This window comes from Mytilus californianus, unplaced genomic scaffold, assembly GCF_021869535.1.
Source record: "Mytilus californianus isolate M0D057914Y unplaced genomic scaffold, xbMytCali1.0.p SCAF_6, whole genome shotgun sequence".
Lineage (NCBI taxonomy): Eukaryota > Metazoa > Mollusca > Bivalvia > Mytilida > Mytilidae > Mytilus > Mytilus californianus.
The window spans coordinates 102,481,505-102,497,300 of record NW_026262712.1 but is presented as its reverse complement, the minus strand read 5'-3'; the positions used below and the strand labels follow the sequence as shown (position 1 = coordinate 102,497,300).

General features: G+C 32.3%; 1 protein-coding gene across 1 annotated transcript in view; it reads right to left on the bottom strand.

Annotated features, from left to right (window-relative positions):
• Positions 1-1,814: 1,814 nt before the first annotated feature.
• The window catches only part of LOC127705458 (origin recognition complex subunit 2-like), a 66,859-nt gene continuing 52,877 nt past the window's right edge, over positions 1,815-15,796 (bottom strand). Inside the window, exons 9-13 of the mRNA XM_052209784.1 lie at positions 13,815-13,914; positions 13,363-13,506; positions 12,402-12,635; positions 11,819-11,937; positions 1,815-1,997 (exon numbers count right to left, since the gene is read on the bottom strand). Of these exons, the coding sequence (XP_052065744.1) occupies positions 1,914-1,997; positions 11,819-11,937; positions 12,402-12,635; positions 13,363-13,506; positions 13,815-13,914 (681 nt within the window). The 3' untranslated portion in view covers positions 1,815-1,913. The remainder of the gene's footprint in view (positions 1,998-11,818; positions 11,938-12,401; positions 12,636-13,362; positions 13,507-13,814; positions 13,915-15,796) is intronic.

Below are 15,796 nucleotides of genomic sequence, written 5' to 3'. Positions count from 1 at the left end.
TAATAGGGACTTCAATACCTTACAATTTTTTCAAGTTGCAGACAAATCACATTAACGCATGTGAGCAGCATCAAGCAAATTGTATTCTTTAAAAAATATATGCCTTTTAAGGCTTTAATTTCAGGAATTTTGTTATATGTCTGTTTTCAATCATTCTATTCTGCAAAAAAAAAATTCTAAATTTACTCAGTGAAATTGTTAAACAATAGAAAGTTTTGCAAATCAGTATGACTATTGAAGGATCTTTGTTTTAACAGCATGAATACTAGTTGTGGGATATGCATCAATGAGACTGTAATCTCACAAAATCCAATGTCACAAAAAGAGTTTAAAAACATTTAGATTTATAAGAGGTAAACATATAGTTTCTGGCAAAGGACGAGTACATCAAACTAAAGATCTAGCAACAGCTGTGACCAAGTAAAAAAGAGTTCTAAAAGTTCTAGAAAAATGTGTGACGAAAAATTTCAAATTCAGTAGACATTAAAACAAATCAAAGTATTGGCAAAGTATGTGACAGAAATATTTGTTGATGAACAGACACAGACGAAGTGAATGCAAGATGAAATGGCACATAATTTTGGTTTGGACATCCACTGTTTTTAAAACAGTTTCTTTTTTATAAAATTAAAATAGAATTGACCCAGTTACAATGAAATTAGTTAATACACTGTATCTGTATAAGATTTGCTCGTAAATTCAGCCATGAGAGTCATGATTTTATTTTCATTCATCAAAATCATATTTCATTTATCAATGCTTAAAAAATATATCATGATTTTTATACGACTGCAAAAAAATTTTGTGGTCGTATATTGGTATGACGTTGGTGTCGTAGTCATCCGAAGACACATTGGTTTTCACACTCTAACTTTAGTTTAAGTGAATGGATCTCTATGAAATTTTACCATAAGGTTCAATACCACAAAAGGAAGGTTGGGATTGATTTTGGGGTTATGGTACCAACAGTTACGGAATTATGGGCCAAAAAGGGGCCAAAAATAAGCATTTTTGTAACTTCCAGACATAACTTGTGTGTTAGTGTATGGATCTCTCAGACATTGTACCACAAGGTTCCATATCACAAAGGGAATGCTGGGATTGATTTTGGGGGTAATTGCCTCAAAATTTTAGGAACTAGGGGCCAAAAAAAAGGCTAAAAAAACAAGCATTTTTCTAGTTTCATGACAATAACTTGTGTGTAAGTGTATGGATCTTTCTGAAATTGTACTACAAGGTTCCATATCACAAAGGGAAAGCTGGGTTTGAGTTTGGGGGTAATTGCCCAAAACGTTTAGGAATTTGGGACCAAAAAGGGGCCAAAAAAAAAGCATTTTTCTAGTTTCCAGACAATAACTTGTGCTCAAGTGTATGGATCGCTCTGAAATTGTACTGCAAGGTACCATACCACAAAGGGAAGACTGGGATTGAGTTGGGGGGTGATGAATCATAAGGGGGTTCAAAAAATTAGGGGGGAATTTTTTTCCCTTTTTTTCCTTTAAAATTTTCCATTTTAAATTGGTTATTTCTGATTTATATATAAAAGTAAATAATAATGATATGGTTTGAATAGGTAAATTAAAAATTTTTAAGTTCTTATACCACATTCATTCTGTGTAAGAAACCTATGCTGTGTCAAATATTTAATCACAATCCAAATTCTGAGCTGTATCAAGCTTGAATGTTGTGTCCATACTTGCCCCAACTGTTTAGGGTTCGACCTCAGCGGAGCATTTTATTCAAAATATCTAAATTTCATCAGCTGATCTGTCAGATCTGCATTTTTTTTTTAATGTATGGTCATATTGAGAAAATTCCTATCTCAATTTTATTGAAAAGAGTACATATAAATAATTTGAACACATCATATGGTGGCATAACCATAGTCTTTGTTTCTTTAATCCACTACTGTATCAGGATCTTTCATGTTGTTCTAAAAACTCTGATAACGTAGCATTGTCTATAGGTATCATTAAATGTTCTATACCGTCATAACTCTGAAAACAAACAAATAGAAAATACAGATCAAATTCACACATTGTCATCTTTCATATTAAAATATTGACTTGGTTAAATAATCATATAAATATAAAACAAGAGTGCACACGCTGAAATGTCTCACCTTCTTTACTAACCATTGATATTATGTTGATAGTCCTAAATATAAAGCTTTACTACAACTATCACACCAATTTAACATTATCCAAGAAAATGAGGTCAAGGTCAGGTAAAAACCAAACTGGAAATACATGTACACCTTACAATCATTCCATACACCAAATATGCTTAAAATATAGTATATCTATTGCACATCGAAGAAACAAAATAAACCAGGAAAACTTGACATTGATCAATGAAACATGAAAATAAGGCCAAGGTCAGATGAACGCTGCCAGACAGACATGTACACCTTACAATCATTACATGTTTTAAATATAGTTGAGCTTTTGCATATAGTATCTAAGAAACAAACTAAACCAGGAAAACTTAAGATTGACCAATAAACCATGAAAATGAGGTCATGGTCAAATGATAATTGCCAGACAGACATATACACCTTATAATCATTCCATAAATCAAATATAGTTGACCCATTGCTAATAGTATTAGAAAAACAGACCAAAAAACAAAAATTTAACATTGAGCAATGAACCATAAAAATGAGGTCAAGGTAAAATAAAACAGACCTGACTGATATGTATATCTTAAATATTTTCATACACCAAATATAGTTGACCTATTGCATGCAGTATTAAAACAACAGACCAATACACAAAAACTTAACTTTAACCACTGAACCATGAAAATGAGGTCAATGTCAGTTGACACCTGCCAGATGGACATATACACCTTACAATCATTCCATACACCAAATATAGTAGACCTATTGAATACAGTATTAGAAAAACAGACCAAAAAACAAAAATCTAACATTGAGCAATGAACCATAAAAATGAGGTCAAGGTCAAATAAAACATACCAGACTGACATGTACATCCTAAAATATTTTCATACACCAAAAAGAGTTGACCTATTACATACAGTATTAAAACAACAGACCAAAACACAAAAACTTAACCATGAAAATGAGGTCAAGATCAGATGACACCTACCAGATGGATATGTACACCTTACAATCATTCCATACACCAAATATAGGAGACCTATTGCTTATAGTATCTGAGATATGGACTTAACCACGGGCATGAGGACCTTGCAAGGTACGCACATACCAAATATAGTTATCCTATTTCTCATAATAAGAGAGAAATTAAAAATACTAAAAATCTTAACTTTTTTTTCAAGTAGTCACTGTACCATAATCAAAGCGCGAAAGCGCTGTAAAGGCAGTTAATTACAGGTTGTGTGTATTTTTAGTCTAGTTATATCATTATCTTGCATAGTACAGTGTACTTATCAGAGGTGGCTTTCAGTATTTAAGATTTAGAGTTCTCTAATGATATTGAACAAGTTTTATGAATGTCATATTCTGAGCACTATATGAAGGCGTTTGTTCTCACTTGTTTATGAACTTGTGCATTATATCCAGTTTGTACCTTTTTTATCTATGTTTATAGTCAAATTAGTTATCAAAGGTACCAGGATTATAATTTAATACGCCAGACTCGCGTTTCATCTACATAAGACTCATCAGTGACGCTCAGATCAAAATAGTTATAAAGCCAAACAAGTACAAAGTTGAAGAGCATTGAGGACCCAAAATTCCAAAAAATTGTGCCAAATACGGCTAAGGTAATCTATTCCTTGGATAAGAAAATCCTTAGTTTTTCGAAAAATTCAAAGTTTTGTAACAGGAAGTTTATAAAAATGACCATATAATTGATATTCAAATACTGTTTAAAATAGTTAGGCATTTTCTTTTGAGAAATAAGTAAATGTTATCAACTGTATTTTATTCAACTCTGCAAATGTGGTTTGTTACTGGTAAGTATGGATGATAGTTGTTTCATTGGCAATCATAACACATCTCCTTATTTATATAATGATCTATATTCAACGACCTCAGGTACAAAAAAAATGTATGTAACTAAACTGTGATGGGAAACCTTTGACTTCTTTCTTTTATATAAACTTTTGATTTGGTACCATAGAACTATGTAGAATAAATGTACATTGCAACATGTCAACTCTTTCAATGACAATACTTTTTTAGAAACTATAACTCCAAGCAAAATTATATTTCCAAGTTTAAAGTAATTTATGAATGAAAAAAAGAGTTCTTAATTAAGAAATAAACTGATTCGCTGAGCGCAGCTGGATACACCGCAGAGGTCCAACCCTGAACAGTTGGGGCAAAAATGGACACAATATTCAAGCTTGATACAGGTCTGTATTTGGATTGTAATTAAATATTTTACATATTATAGTTTCTGAATAAATGTAGTCAAAGAACTTGAAATCGGTTATATGAATTGAATTTATATTCAATTAAAGATTTCTTGCTGTTGTGCAATAAACTGTGCTGTTGCGCAATACTTAATAAATCTGTTGCCAGACTATAAAGAATAAAGTTCAATTTCTTCTCAATGTCATATTTGAAATTTATGAAAATCTATAGGGAGATTACATCAATAGCTATAAATAATTCACCCAAGTTTCATGCGAACTGCTTAAAGCATTTTTGAGTTGTTGTCCAACAACAGTGCACACGCTGAAATGTCTCGCCTTCTTTACTAATCACTGATATTATGTTGATAGTCCTTAATATAAAGCTTTATTACAACTGTCACATAAACTTAACATTAACCAAGAAAACTAAACATTGACCAATGAACCATGAAAATGAGGTCAAGGTCAGATGAATCATGCCAGGCAGGCATGTACAGCTAACAATTCTTCCATACAACAAATATAGTTGACCTATTGCTTATAGTTTAAGAAAAACAGACCAAAACACAACTAGATACGCCCGCAGAGGTCCAACCCTGAACAGTTGGGGCAAAAATGGACACAATATTCAAGCTTGATTCAGGTCTGAATTTGGATTGTAATTAAATATTTGACATATTATAGGTTTCTGAATAAATGTAGTCAAAGATCTTGAAATTGGTTATATGAATTGAATATGCAATTAAAGATTTCTTGCTGTTCTGCAATACTTAGTAAACCTGTTGTCAGACTATAAACAAATAAAGTTCAATTAATTCTCAATGTCATATTAGAAATTTATGAAAATAAAAAGGGAGCTTACAACAATAGATATAAACAATTCACCAAAGTTTCATGAGAATTGGTGACAGCATATTTGAGTTATTGTTCGAAAACTGGAAAATCACCCCTTTTTTTAATGAATAAAACCCCATAACTCAGAAATGTAAAATGTAAAATTTATAAAATTCTAAAGGGAGCTTACATCAATACATACAAACAATTCACCAAAGTTTCATAAGAATTGCTGTAAGCATTTTAGAGTTTTTGTCCGAAAACTGGAAAATCCCCCCTTTTTTTATGAATAAAACCCTGTAACTCGGAAACGTAAAATCTAAAATTTATAAAAATCGAAAGGGAGCTCATGTCAATAGATATAAACAATTCACCACAATTTCTTGCAAGTTGGTGAAAGCATTCTTAACTTATTGTCCGAAAACTGGAAAATCCCCCTTTTTTTAATGAATAAAACCCCATAACTCGGAAACGTAAAATCTAAATTTTATAAAAAATGAAAGGGAGCTCACGTCAATAGATATAAACAATTCACCAAAGTTTTATGCAAATTGGTAAAAGCATTTTTGAGTTAATGTCCGACATGTTGACGACGGACTGACAGACGGACAACAGTATACCATAATACGTCCCGTAAACGGGCGTATAAAAACTTAACAGAGCAATGAACTGTGAAAATGAGGTCAAGGTCAAATAAAACCTGCACGACTGACATAAAGATCATAAAATATTTCCATACACCAAATATAGTTGACCTATTGCATATAGTATTAGAAAAAAGACCAAAACTCAAAAAACTTTGACCACTGAACCATGAAAATGAGGTCACGGTCAAATGACACCTGCCAGCTAGACATGTACATCTTACAATCATTCCATACTACAAATAAGGTAGACCTATTGCATACAGTATAAGAAAAACAGACCAAAACACAAAAACTTAACTATAACTACTGAACCATGAAAATGAGGTCAAGGTCAGATGACACCTGCCAGTTGGACATGTACACTTTACAGTCCTTCCATACACCAAATATACTTGACCTATTGCTTATAGTATCTGAGATATGGACTTGACCACCAAAACTTAACCTTGTTCACTGATCCATGAAATGAGGTCGAGGTCAAGTGAAAACTGTCTGACGGGCATGAGGACCTTGCAAGGTCGCACATACCAAACATAGTTATCCTACTACTTATAATAAGAGAGAATTTAACATTACAAAAAATGTTAACTTTTTTTTCAAGTAGTCACTGAACTATGAAAATGAGGTCAAGGACATTGGACATGTGGCTGACGGAAACTTCGTAACATGAGGCATCCATATACAAAGTATGAAGCATCCAGGTCTTCCACCTTCTAAAATATAAAGCTTTTAAGAAGTAAGCTAACGCCGCCGCCGCCACATCACTATCCCTATGTCGAGCTTTCTGCGACAAAAGTCACAGGCTCGACAAAAACTGGAAAATCCCAATAAAACACCATAACTCAGAAATGTAAAATCTAAAATTTATAAAATTCTAAAGGGAGCTTACGGATTGATAATTTAGTCTTAGATGCAAGATTTTTATATCAGTTGTTAGTGGCTTTGAACTAGCTGTCAGTAACTGCAAGTACTCTCAGATCTGTACTTTCTGTCTTTTTCTTGTTTGGATGTACAACTACCCGACCACATCCACTTGTATTTGTATTTATCCATCTGATGAGTTAAGCCTCTTTCAAGTGATTTTTATAGTTCGTTCTTATATTGTACTGTTACACCACTGTCCCAGGTTAGGGGGAAGGTTGGGCTCCCGCTAACATGTTTAACCCCGACACATTCTGTATGTACATGTATGTGCCTGTCCCAAGTCAGAAGCCTGTAATTCAGTGGTTGTCGTTTGTTTATGTGTTGCATATTTGTTATATTCGTTCATTTTTTGTACATAAATTAGGCAGTTAGTTTTCTTGTTTGAATTGTTTTACATTGTCATTTCGGGCCTTTTATAGCTGACTATGCGGTATGGGCTTTGCTCATTGTTGAAGGCCATACTGTGACCTATAGCTGTTAATTTCTGTGTCATTTGGTCTCTTGTGAGAGTTATCTCATTGGCAATCATACCACATCTTCTTTTTTATATTTACATCAACAGATATAAACAATTCACCAAAGTCAAGGTGAGACAACAAAACTTAGTGGTAAGATCTCTGAAATTTTTTACACGGTACAAGTTTTTCTCATTGTTGGAGATTGTACGGTGACAGTAACACCTGTAACTGCTTAAACCCATTTCTTATGCACTTTAGTTCGATAAACTCACTGAATATCATACCACATCTCCTTATTTTTATATGCATTACAATTTACATGTGCATGTAATTATAAATATATATATATCAGAACAAAATTCATTGCGTCACTTTTATTTCTGCATCCTTTGGCACAATACAAGTTTTAAAATTACACAACATAAAACAACTAAATGTTATTTCAGATGAAAGTTTTGTTTCAGTTCCATTCATAGGATTTGTTAGAATTTTGTATGTTTTGCCAAGTCCAATAATTCGCTCTATGTGCACATGTTAATTGGAGACTTTTCTATCCCGTATAAGAGTTTTGGAACTAATTCTGTTTCTTTTTTTGAAAAAAGTTAGCAAACAAATCTTGCACATTTAAACCTTTGTCTGCCATCACACTGTCACCTGGATCACATAACTGAACTACATTTTGTATTCTACATCTTTCAACTATTTCATAGTCACTGGTAGAACCAACATATGCAGTAGAGACATAGTTGACTAAACCACCAGGCGTCGAACATACAAGTATTTTCAGTGTTTCTGTTTTTATATGATGAAGGAGCTTTAGTTTTATCACGGGATATTCTGTGCTGTCAATAATAATCCAAGTCGTAGGAAACTCTAATTTGAAGTTGGATGGCGAAAAATGCCTGACTAAACCACTAGATGGCCAAGTGTTAGCCTCACACCACTGTTTAGACATAAAAACAATCCATGTATATACACAATATTCTTAACACTAGATTCAATCTAGAATCTAGAAAGTTCAAAGTTGGTTGTATAATGCCTCAATTTCATCAAAGTCATAAAAAAACTGATTTTCAACTGACACCCTATCAATTTGAAAATATATGTATCTCAAACAATGTGCTGTTGGACCAAGTGTGGTCAAAACAAATAAAAATTTAGTATACAACTCTAAACTGGTATAAAAATGCATGGCTGTGTCACGTGTCTTCATTTCAAGCTCATCTTTGAAGCTCAACATTAGCTCAGCAGTTGGTGGTGGACAGTCATAAATCCTTTCTGCAGTATGAATGACTTCTTCAGGAAAACCAACTTTACAATCAAAACTTTCCTCTAGATTTCTACTACAATATTCATCAAGTTTAGTTCTTTTGTTTTCACAGGAAACTGCCCTGATTTTTCTTTTTGCGGACGATTCAGTCTCTTGCTTGGTCCAGGAAAATAGGCTGGGAATGGCAGTAGACTTAGGTCTCTGTATGGTGGGTTTGCGCCCTGAAAAAGGTTATAAAACATTAGTTTTTTGATAATTAAATGAACTTCCATTAGCAATGTATACTTTCAGTCAGGGGTACTACTTGTACAAGTAATCTTTATTTACTTGAAGAAGTAAATAAAATATACTTATATAAGTTAATTATAATGTTTGAATAATCTCCCCTTAATTTTCTCAAAAATTTACTTGTATAAGTAAATTTTTTTTTACAATCCACAAAAATTCTCAAGTTTTGAGATGTAAAATCATGTCTTTAACAATTTTTCTCAGGTTAGCTCATAATTTTTGATAAGAGTTCAATGTTTCATCTCATTAATTCAACAAAGAAACTGATTGAGCAAAGATCTTAAGTATTTGCGCAAGGCCTTCAAAAATTGCTCCTTAGGGGCTTGTAAATGAGCAGTGTTCGGAAGATAACAGACAAATGAGATTTTCATTGTCCATGAAATTACACTTAAATGATTAGTACAGACATCTGCAAAGGACAGACAATTGAAAATTGTGTTAGAGCAAAGAAGTTCTAAGAATTCAAGAAAAGAAGATAGGATGACTTTTTTACTTGTATAAGTAAAAAAATCTGAATGTCTAAGGGACATAATTAGGCCAAAACATAATTTACCTATACAAGTAAATAAAATACACTTGTACAAGTATCCTACAAATTTACTTATATAAGTATATTAATATTTACTTCTTCAAGTAAATAAAAATTACTTGTACAAGTAGTACCCCTGACTGACTTTGTATTACCTGGCGAAATATTAACTAGATTTATTCATTACAATCTGGATAAAACTATGTTTGCCTGATTCAATGTATGTTATGTAAATCCAAAGGACAAACAATGAGAGACTTATGCAACAAACGTACATTGTTTGTACCTAAATAACTATAATATTGATGAGAGCATGTCATTGTTTTGTTCCTGTTAACATTGTCATTGATATTTTTCAAGAAAGTCTATGAGGCATAGCTTATGCATTCCTGTCATTACTACATTAGCATAATTAGTGCTAAAATAATTCTCAGTATGATATACCTCTTGTAAGAAATCATTATAACTGTAGCAATCACCAAAAAATCTCAAACAGATCACATTGAATCGTAATCCAAAAAATTATGACGTCTTGAATTAACCACCCCCTTTTATTCTAAAACGATAATTGCGGTTGTAAACAGGCTTTGGTTTATTCGCATGGCGATTACATATATAACTATATATTTCAAAAAGAAAATAGAGTTTTACCATGAATAGTTTCCTGCACGTAGTCTTTTTCAGTAAAATGTGCCTTGCAAACAACAGCTGATTGAGATGGACTCCACGATGAAATCGTGTTCTCGTCCAATCTGCGTTTGGGCCATGGCGTTGATCCAACTTTTCCTTCTTTTTAATAAGTCATTTGGAAATGCATGTCCTTCTCTTAAATGACATCCAGGTACACAACAACAAGTACTTGGCATCGTTAATTTAAAATGTAACTGAAATAGTTGCACAGTGCAGAAACCGGAAGTTGAGGAACAGGATCGGCTACCACGGCGCCACCTATTCAGGAACGATAATTTGTTACTTTATATAACTGCGAAATAACAATAACGTTAGACGGGTTCACGTGCATAAACAGAAATGCGCTTTAAATTGTATAATATAATTAATGCTCAGTCGACTCTTAATTATTATATCAACGACTGAAATGATTTATAAACATCTAGATTGCAGATAACACTCGAAATTAACCCGAGCTCTTTCCACACGGAATTCAAATAATTCTAGTTTGTCAATCGGTTGACTGCTTATAATGCAAAATACAAATATATCAAAAGTTTTTAAAACTAACAAAACACAATGATCGTTTCTCTATTTCCCAATGTAAATGAAATGAAACAAAAAACATTTTATATCACAATGAGAAGAGGAGAGAATTCAACATTTCCGGATCTACTTGGAGCCTAATGACCCCCCACGTAGATAAGTTGGATATCGCGGAAGGAAGGATTAACCCGGCAACTAGAAAGGCATTAAAGCACTGCCTTTAAAAATGAGGTCAAGGACAATGGACATATGACAGACGGAAACTTCATAACATAAGGCATCTATATACAAAGTATGAAGGATCCAGGTCTTCTACCTTCTGAAATATTCAGCTTTTAAAATGTTAGCTAACGCTGCCGTATCACTATCCCTATGTCGAGCTTTCTGCGACAAAAGTTGCAGGCTCGACAAAAATGTGGAGTATAATTCAATGAGACATCAAGAATATAATTAGAAGCAATTAGTTAATGAGGTAATGCAAAATTCCTTTTTCACTGAAATATTCCTCCGTCTAAAAATCAAAATAGTGGGATGTCCAAAAAAGATGTGTGTCAACTTGTTATCTGGCATTATTATTTATAAGCAGAAATTGTGGAGTGAATGTTTTAATGTAGGTAATCCTTCAAATCACTCTGATTGAAAATTATATACTAGGTGCACTGTTTCATGTCCAGCTGACAAATCTGTGCATGATTGTTTTAATTCTGTCAATGAGGCAAGTGCCAAAAATCTACATCTTGTTACCGACCACTTGGCCGATAGCTCATGGTGTGCTTGTGGTGACCATATTGAAGATAACTTTCATTTTGTTTATGTTTGTCCACTACATGTATATACTATACAGAGATATGAACTTTTTGGTAGTATTAGGAAGTTCCCAAATATTAATCTTGATGTCTTGCTCTATGTTAACCCAGATCTCAATATAGATGAAAATGTTGAAATATTTACAAATGAACAACAATATAATGAAAAAAAAATAATTTCAATGATGTATGACTTGTCAAATTTTGATATTGCACCCTATTATATACCACCAAGGTCCCTCATTGCTCCAATTGTTAAATTTTAATTACATTCCACTTTCCTTATTTTGAACTAGTATATGAATTATATCACTATAATTATTTTCTTATTTAAACACACTCATACAGACAGAAGCTTAAACCTCTGCAAACTTTGTAGGAAGGGTGCATGATCAGAACCCATTCTTTAGTTGATCACTTGTTATAAAGAGAAGAATGTTGATGAAAAGTCAATGTACTTCATTTGTGTTATATATGCTTGTTTTGAAAAAAGTTACCTTTTTACTCTTAATTAACTTGTGATCTTTAAATTCCACCAGTTGTGCCCTCAATGTAAGATCACTGTTGACTAAGAAACCTTCCCGACATCGTTGGTATAAATCTTGTATAGACATACCTACAAAATTTTAAAATAATTTATTTTCTGCCGAAATTATTTTTACTTATAACTGCTTGAACATATTCAATAATTAGAAAATATTGTAATGTTTTATAACATAGTATAATCACTTAAAATAAATACAAAGTCAAACACATAGTAATAAAATTGAGTACTTAATCATGTTAGAAAGAAGGCAGATATAGATCAGAATCATAATCTAGTTGCATGTCATTTTAAATTTGAGGTCCTCACTTTCCAACTCTATATTATATTAGAGATTCTGATGCTTACAGAGAATGGCTCTTAAAAGTTTTAAAAAGCAATTAAACTTAAATAAGTTAATTATCATGATTATAAATGTACATATAAAGACCATAGTCTACAACAGTCATATATAGTTGACAGCGGATTGTCCAGACACTTATAAAATGTATGAAATTGTATGATTTTTCTATGAATTAATGCTAAATCAAGTATACCTATGTAAGTGCTGTTGTCTTTGTTCTCTAATTGGTGCTTAGTTAGCAGTATAAATATATTTTTTGCATTTGGTGTCAAACTCTTCATAACATGTGTCATAGAGCTGAGGGCCAGTGAACCAGATTGTTGTACAAGTAATGAATTCTCATATGATGTCTCATCTGTGTAAGGTAGATATGTTGTAACATCATACCACAACCAATTAAATCTGCTACATTTACTCTGATCCCATACTGAAAAGTATAAGTACAAAACGTTTCAAGGAACAAAAAAGATCATAGAGTATATTGTGATGTTTTTGTTGGCATATTCTCAAACATCTTTTCATTTCAGATCAACAAAAAACAAAAAATCAGAAATTTTGAAAAAAATCATGAAAAGTGTCTGTCAATCATTTCTTTGTATTTTGATTATCTCCCATTAACCATGTTAGACCAAGATTATATTTCTTCAAGCACTGTGTGAAAACAATCTGTAATTTGACAGATATGTGATAAGATGTTTAAACCAATGAAATAAATAACTTAATTTTGAACAAGATCAATGACATTAAATCGTAATTGATCATTTTTTAATAATTTGTATAATATAAAGTGCCGACATGTGAATATAATGGTTTATATGATGGAAAGAACCCTCCAACATAAATCAGTGAGTACAGTAATACTCAGTCATTGATGTGGTCAATAGAGGACATTTCTTTGACACTATGATCTGAGACACTTGTACCTACTAAATAAAAATAAAGCATGGATGTAGTCAAAAGCAGAACCCCAAGATTTTGCTCATGGAGGCATTGATATGGTTACTCTGTATGGCATAGATATATCAATGGAGACCTATTTTCAAACGTTGAGCTGAGTTGAAGAGTACATTACTTACTCAGAGAGGCATAGATATATCAATGGAGACTATTATATATGAAAAACTTTAAACTGGATTGAGGAGTACATTACTTACTTAGTGATGCATTGATGTGGTCAATAGAAGCAATAACATGGAACCCTCTGATCTGACTCAGGAGACTCAGTATATTCTGTGTCTTCTCCCCTCGTAACATCATACCATCTATATTATTCATTACCAAATAAAAATCTCTGTAATCTGAAGAAAAAGAAAATTATTGTATAGAGCTTTAGAGTAGAAATCATGTTCAACTTGCGATAGCACATTTACATAGTTAATTTTGTTTTTTTTATTTCAATAAGAGATCATAGTTACTGTGATATTCTTTTTTTTATATTAACACTCAACTTTTGGTACTTGTATAACTTTTCTAAATTAACCATGACAATTCTGAACATTTTTGAACTTGTAATGTTAATGACATAATAGTTGAATTCATTGTGTTAAATGGGAAACATATACCTTCTTACTACTCCTAAACTATGCCTGTAAACTCTCAAGCCTACCTTTTGATTCAAATTCTGATTTAATATAATCTACTTGATCTAATGGTCCTTTAAAACTGACTTCTTTCTCCAATATTTCATCAGTTATTGAATTTAATATCTGTGAAAACAACATTAAATACATTAATTATAAAACACATGTATATAAAAAAAATTAATTCAAATATATGTTATTCTTTTAACCCTTGAGAATACTTTTTTGAAGAAAGGCAACTGATGTTTGCTTGTAAGAAGGCTTAAATACATTATCATCATACCTATTGTTTAATTGACTGTCAGTAATGTGAGCAACCAACCAAAGAACCAGCTTACTTTCTTTTGGGTAATTTGCAAACAACATATGGAAATTGAGCTATAATTGACCCATGTCAAAAATTAAAAAGTTTCAAAACAAGAGTGCACACGCTGTAATGTCTCACCTTCTTTACTAACTATTGATTTTATGATGATAGTCCTAAATATAAAGCTTTACTACAAGTATCCCATAAACTTAACATGATCCAAGAAAATGAGGTCAAGGTCAGATAAACCAAACGAGAAATACATGTACACCTTACAATCATTCAATACACCAAATATAGTTGACCTATTGCTTATAGTTTCTAAGAAATAGACTTAACCAAGAAAACTAAACATAGACCAATGAACCATGAAAATGAGGTCAACGTCAGATGAACCATGCCAGACAGACATGTACACCTTACAATCAATCTATGCATTAAATACAGTTGACCTATTGCTTATAGTATCTAAGAAACAAACGTAAGCATGAAATTTTAACATTGACCAATGAACCATGAAAATGAGGTTAAGGTCAATGATACATGCCAGACAGACATATACACCTTACAATCCTTTCACACAACAACTATAGTTGACCAATTGCTTATAGTTTAAGAAAAACAGACCAAAACACAAAAACTTAACACTGAGCAATGAACCGTGAAAATGAGGTCAAGGTCAGATGACACCTGCCAGTTTGACATGTACACCTTACAATCATTCCATACACTGAATATAGAAGACCTATTGCTTATAGTATCTGATATATGGACTTGACCACGAAAAACTTAACCTTGTTCACTGATCCATGAAATGAGGTCGAGGTCAAGTGAAAACTGTCTGACAGGCATGAGGACCTTGCAAGGTACGCACATACCAAATATAGTTATCTTATTACTCATAATAAGACAGAAATTAAGAATACTAAAAATCTTAACTTTCTTTTCAAGTAGTCACTGAACCATGAAAATGAGGTCAAGGACAATGGACATATGACAGACGGAAACTTCGTAACATAAGGCATCTATATACAAAGTATGAAGCATCCAGGTCTTCCACCTTCTAAAATATAAAGCTTTTAAGAAGTTAGCTAACGCCGCTGCCGCCGGATCACTATCCCTATGTCGAGCTTTTTGCGACAAAAGTCGCAGGCTCAACAAAAATCATGATGTATATCAGAATATCAATGCTGTATAAGGGATCATAGATTTATTCTTATGAGGAAGCTCCGAGCATGCTCGGAGGATGCTCGGAGCTTTTTCAGTAGGCTCTTCTCTGCAGTTTATGTGAAAATAATTATCATGATCCATTAAGATGTCAATCAAATCTACACCACTTCTATAATAAGGAAAGTAGAGCATTATAGAGGAAGCTCAATTAACACCTGTGTAAACATCTAATCTATTCAAATACATTTTGCCTGAAATTTTACAAAACTATAGAATAGATTAGAAATTCTTCAACAGTACTGTGTAATGCTTGGAAAGAAATCTCATGTCTCCACAAAAAGTGAAAGTCTTTAACAAATAATATACAATTATTATATTTTTAAAATAATCATTTCTTTTTTTATAATAAAAAAAATTCTCAAATTTTATAATTAGATGATATGATTTAAATATAGTTTATATTATATAATATGCTACATAAAAGTTATCAAGACACATACAACAGTTAGGGGGCGATACTAAACAAGTTAT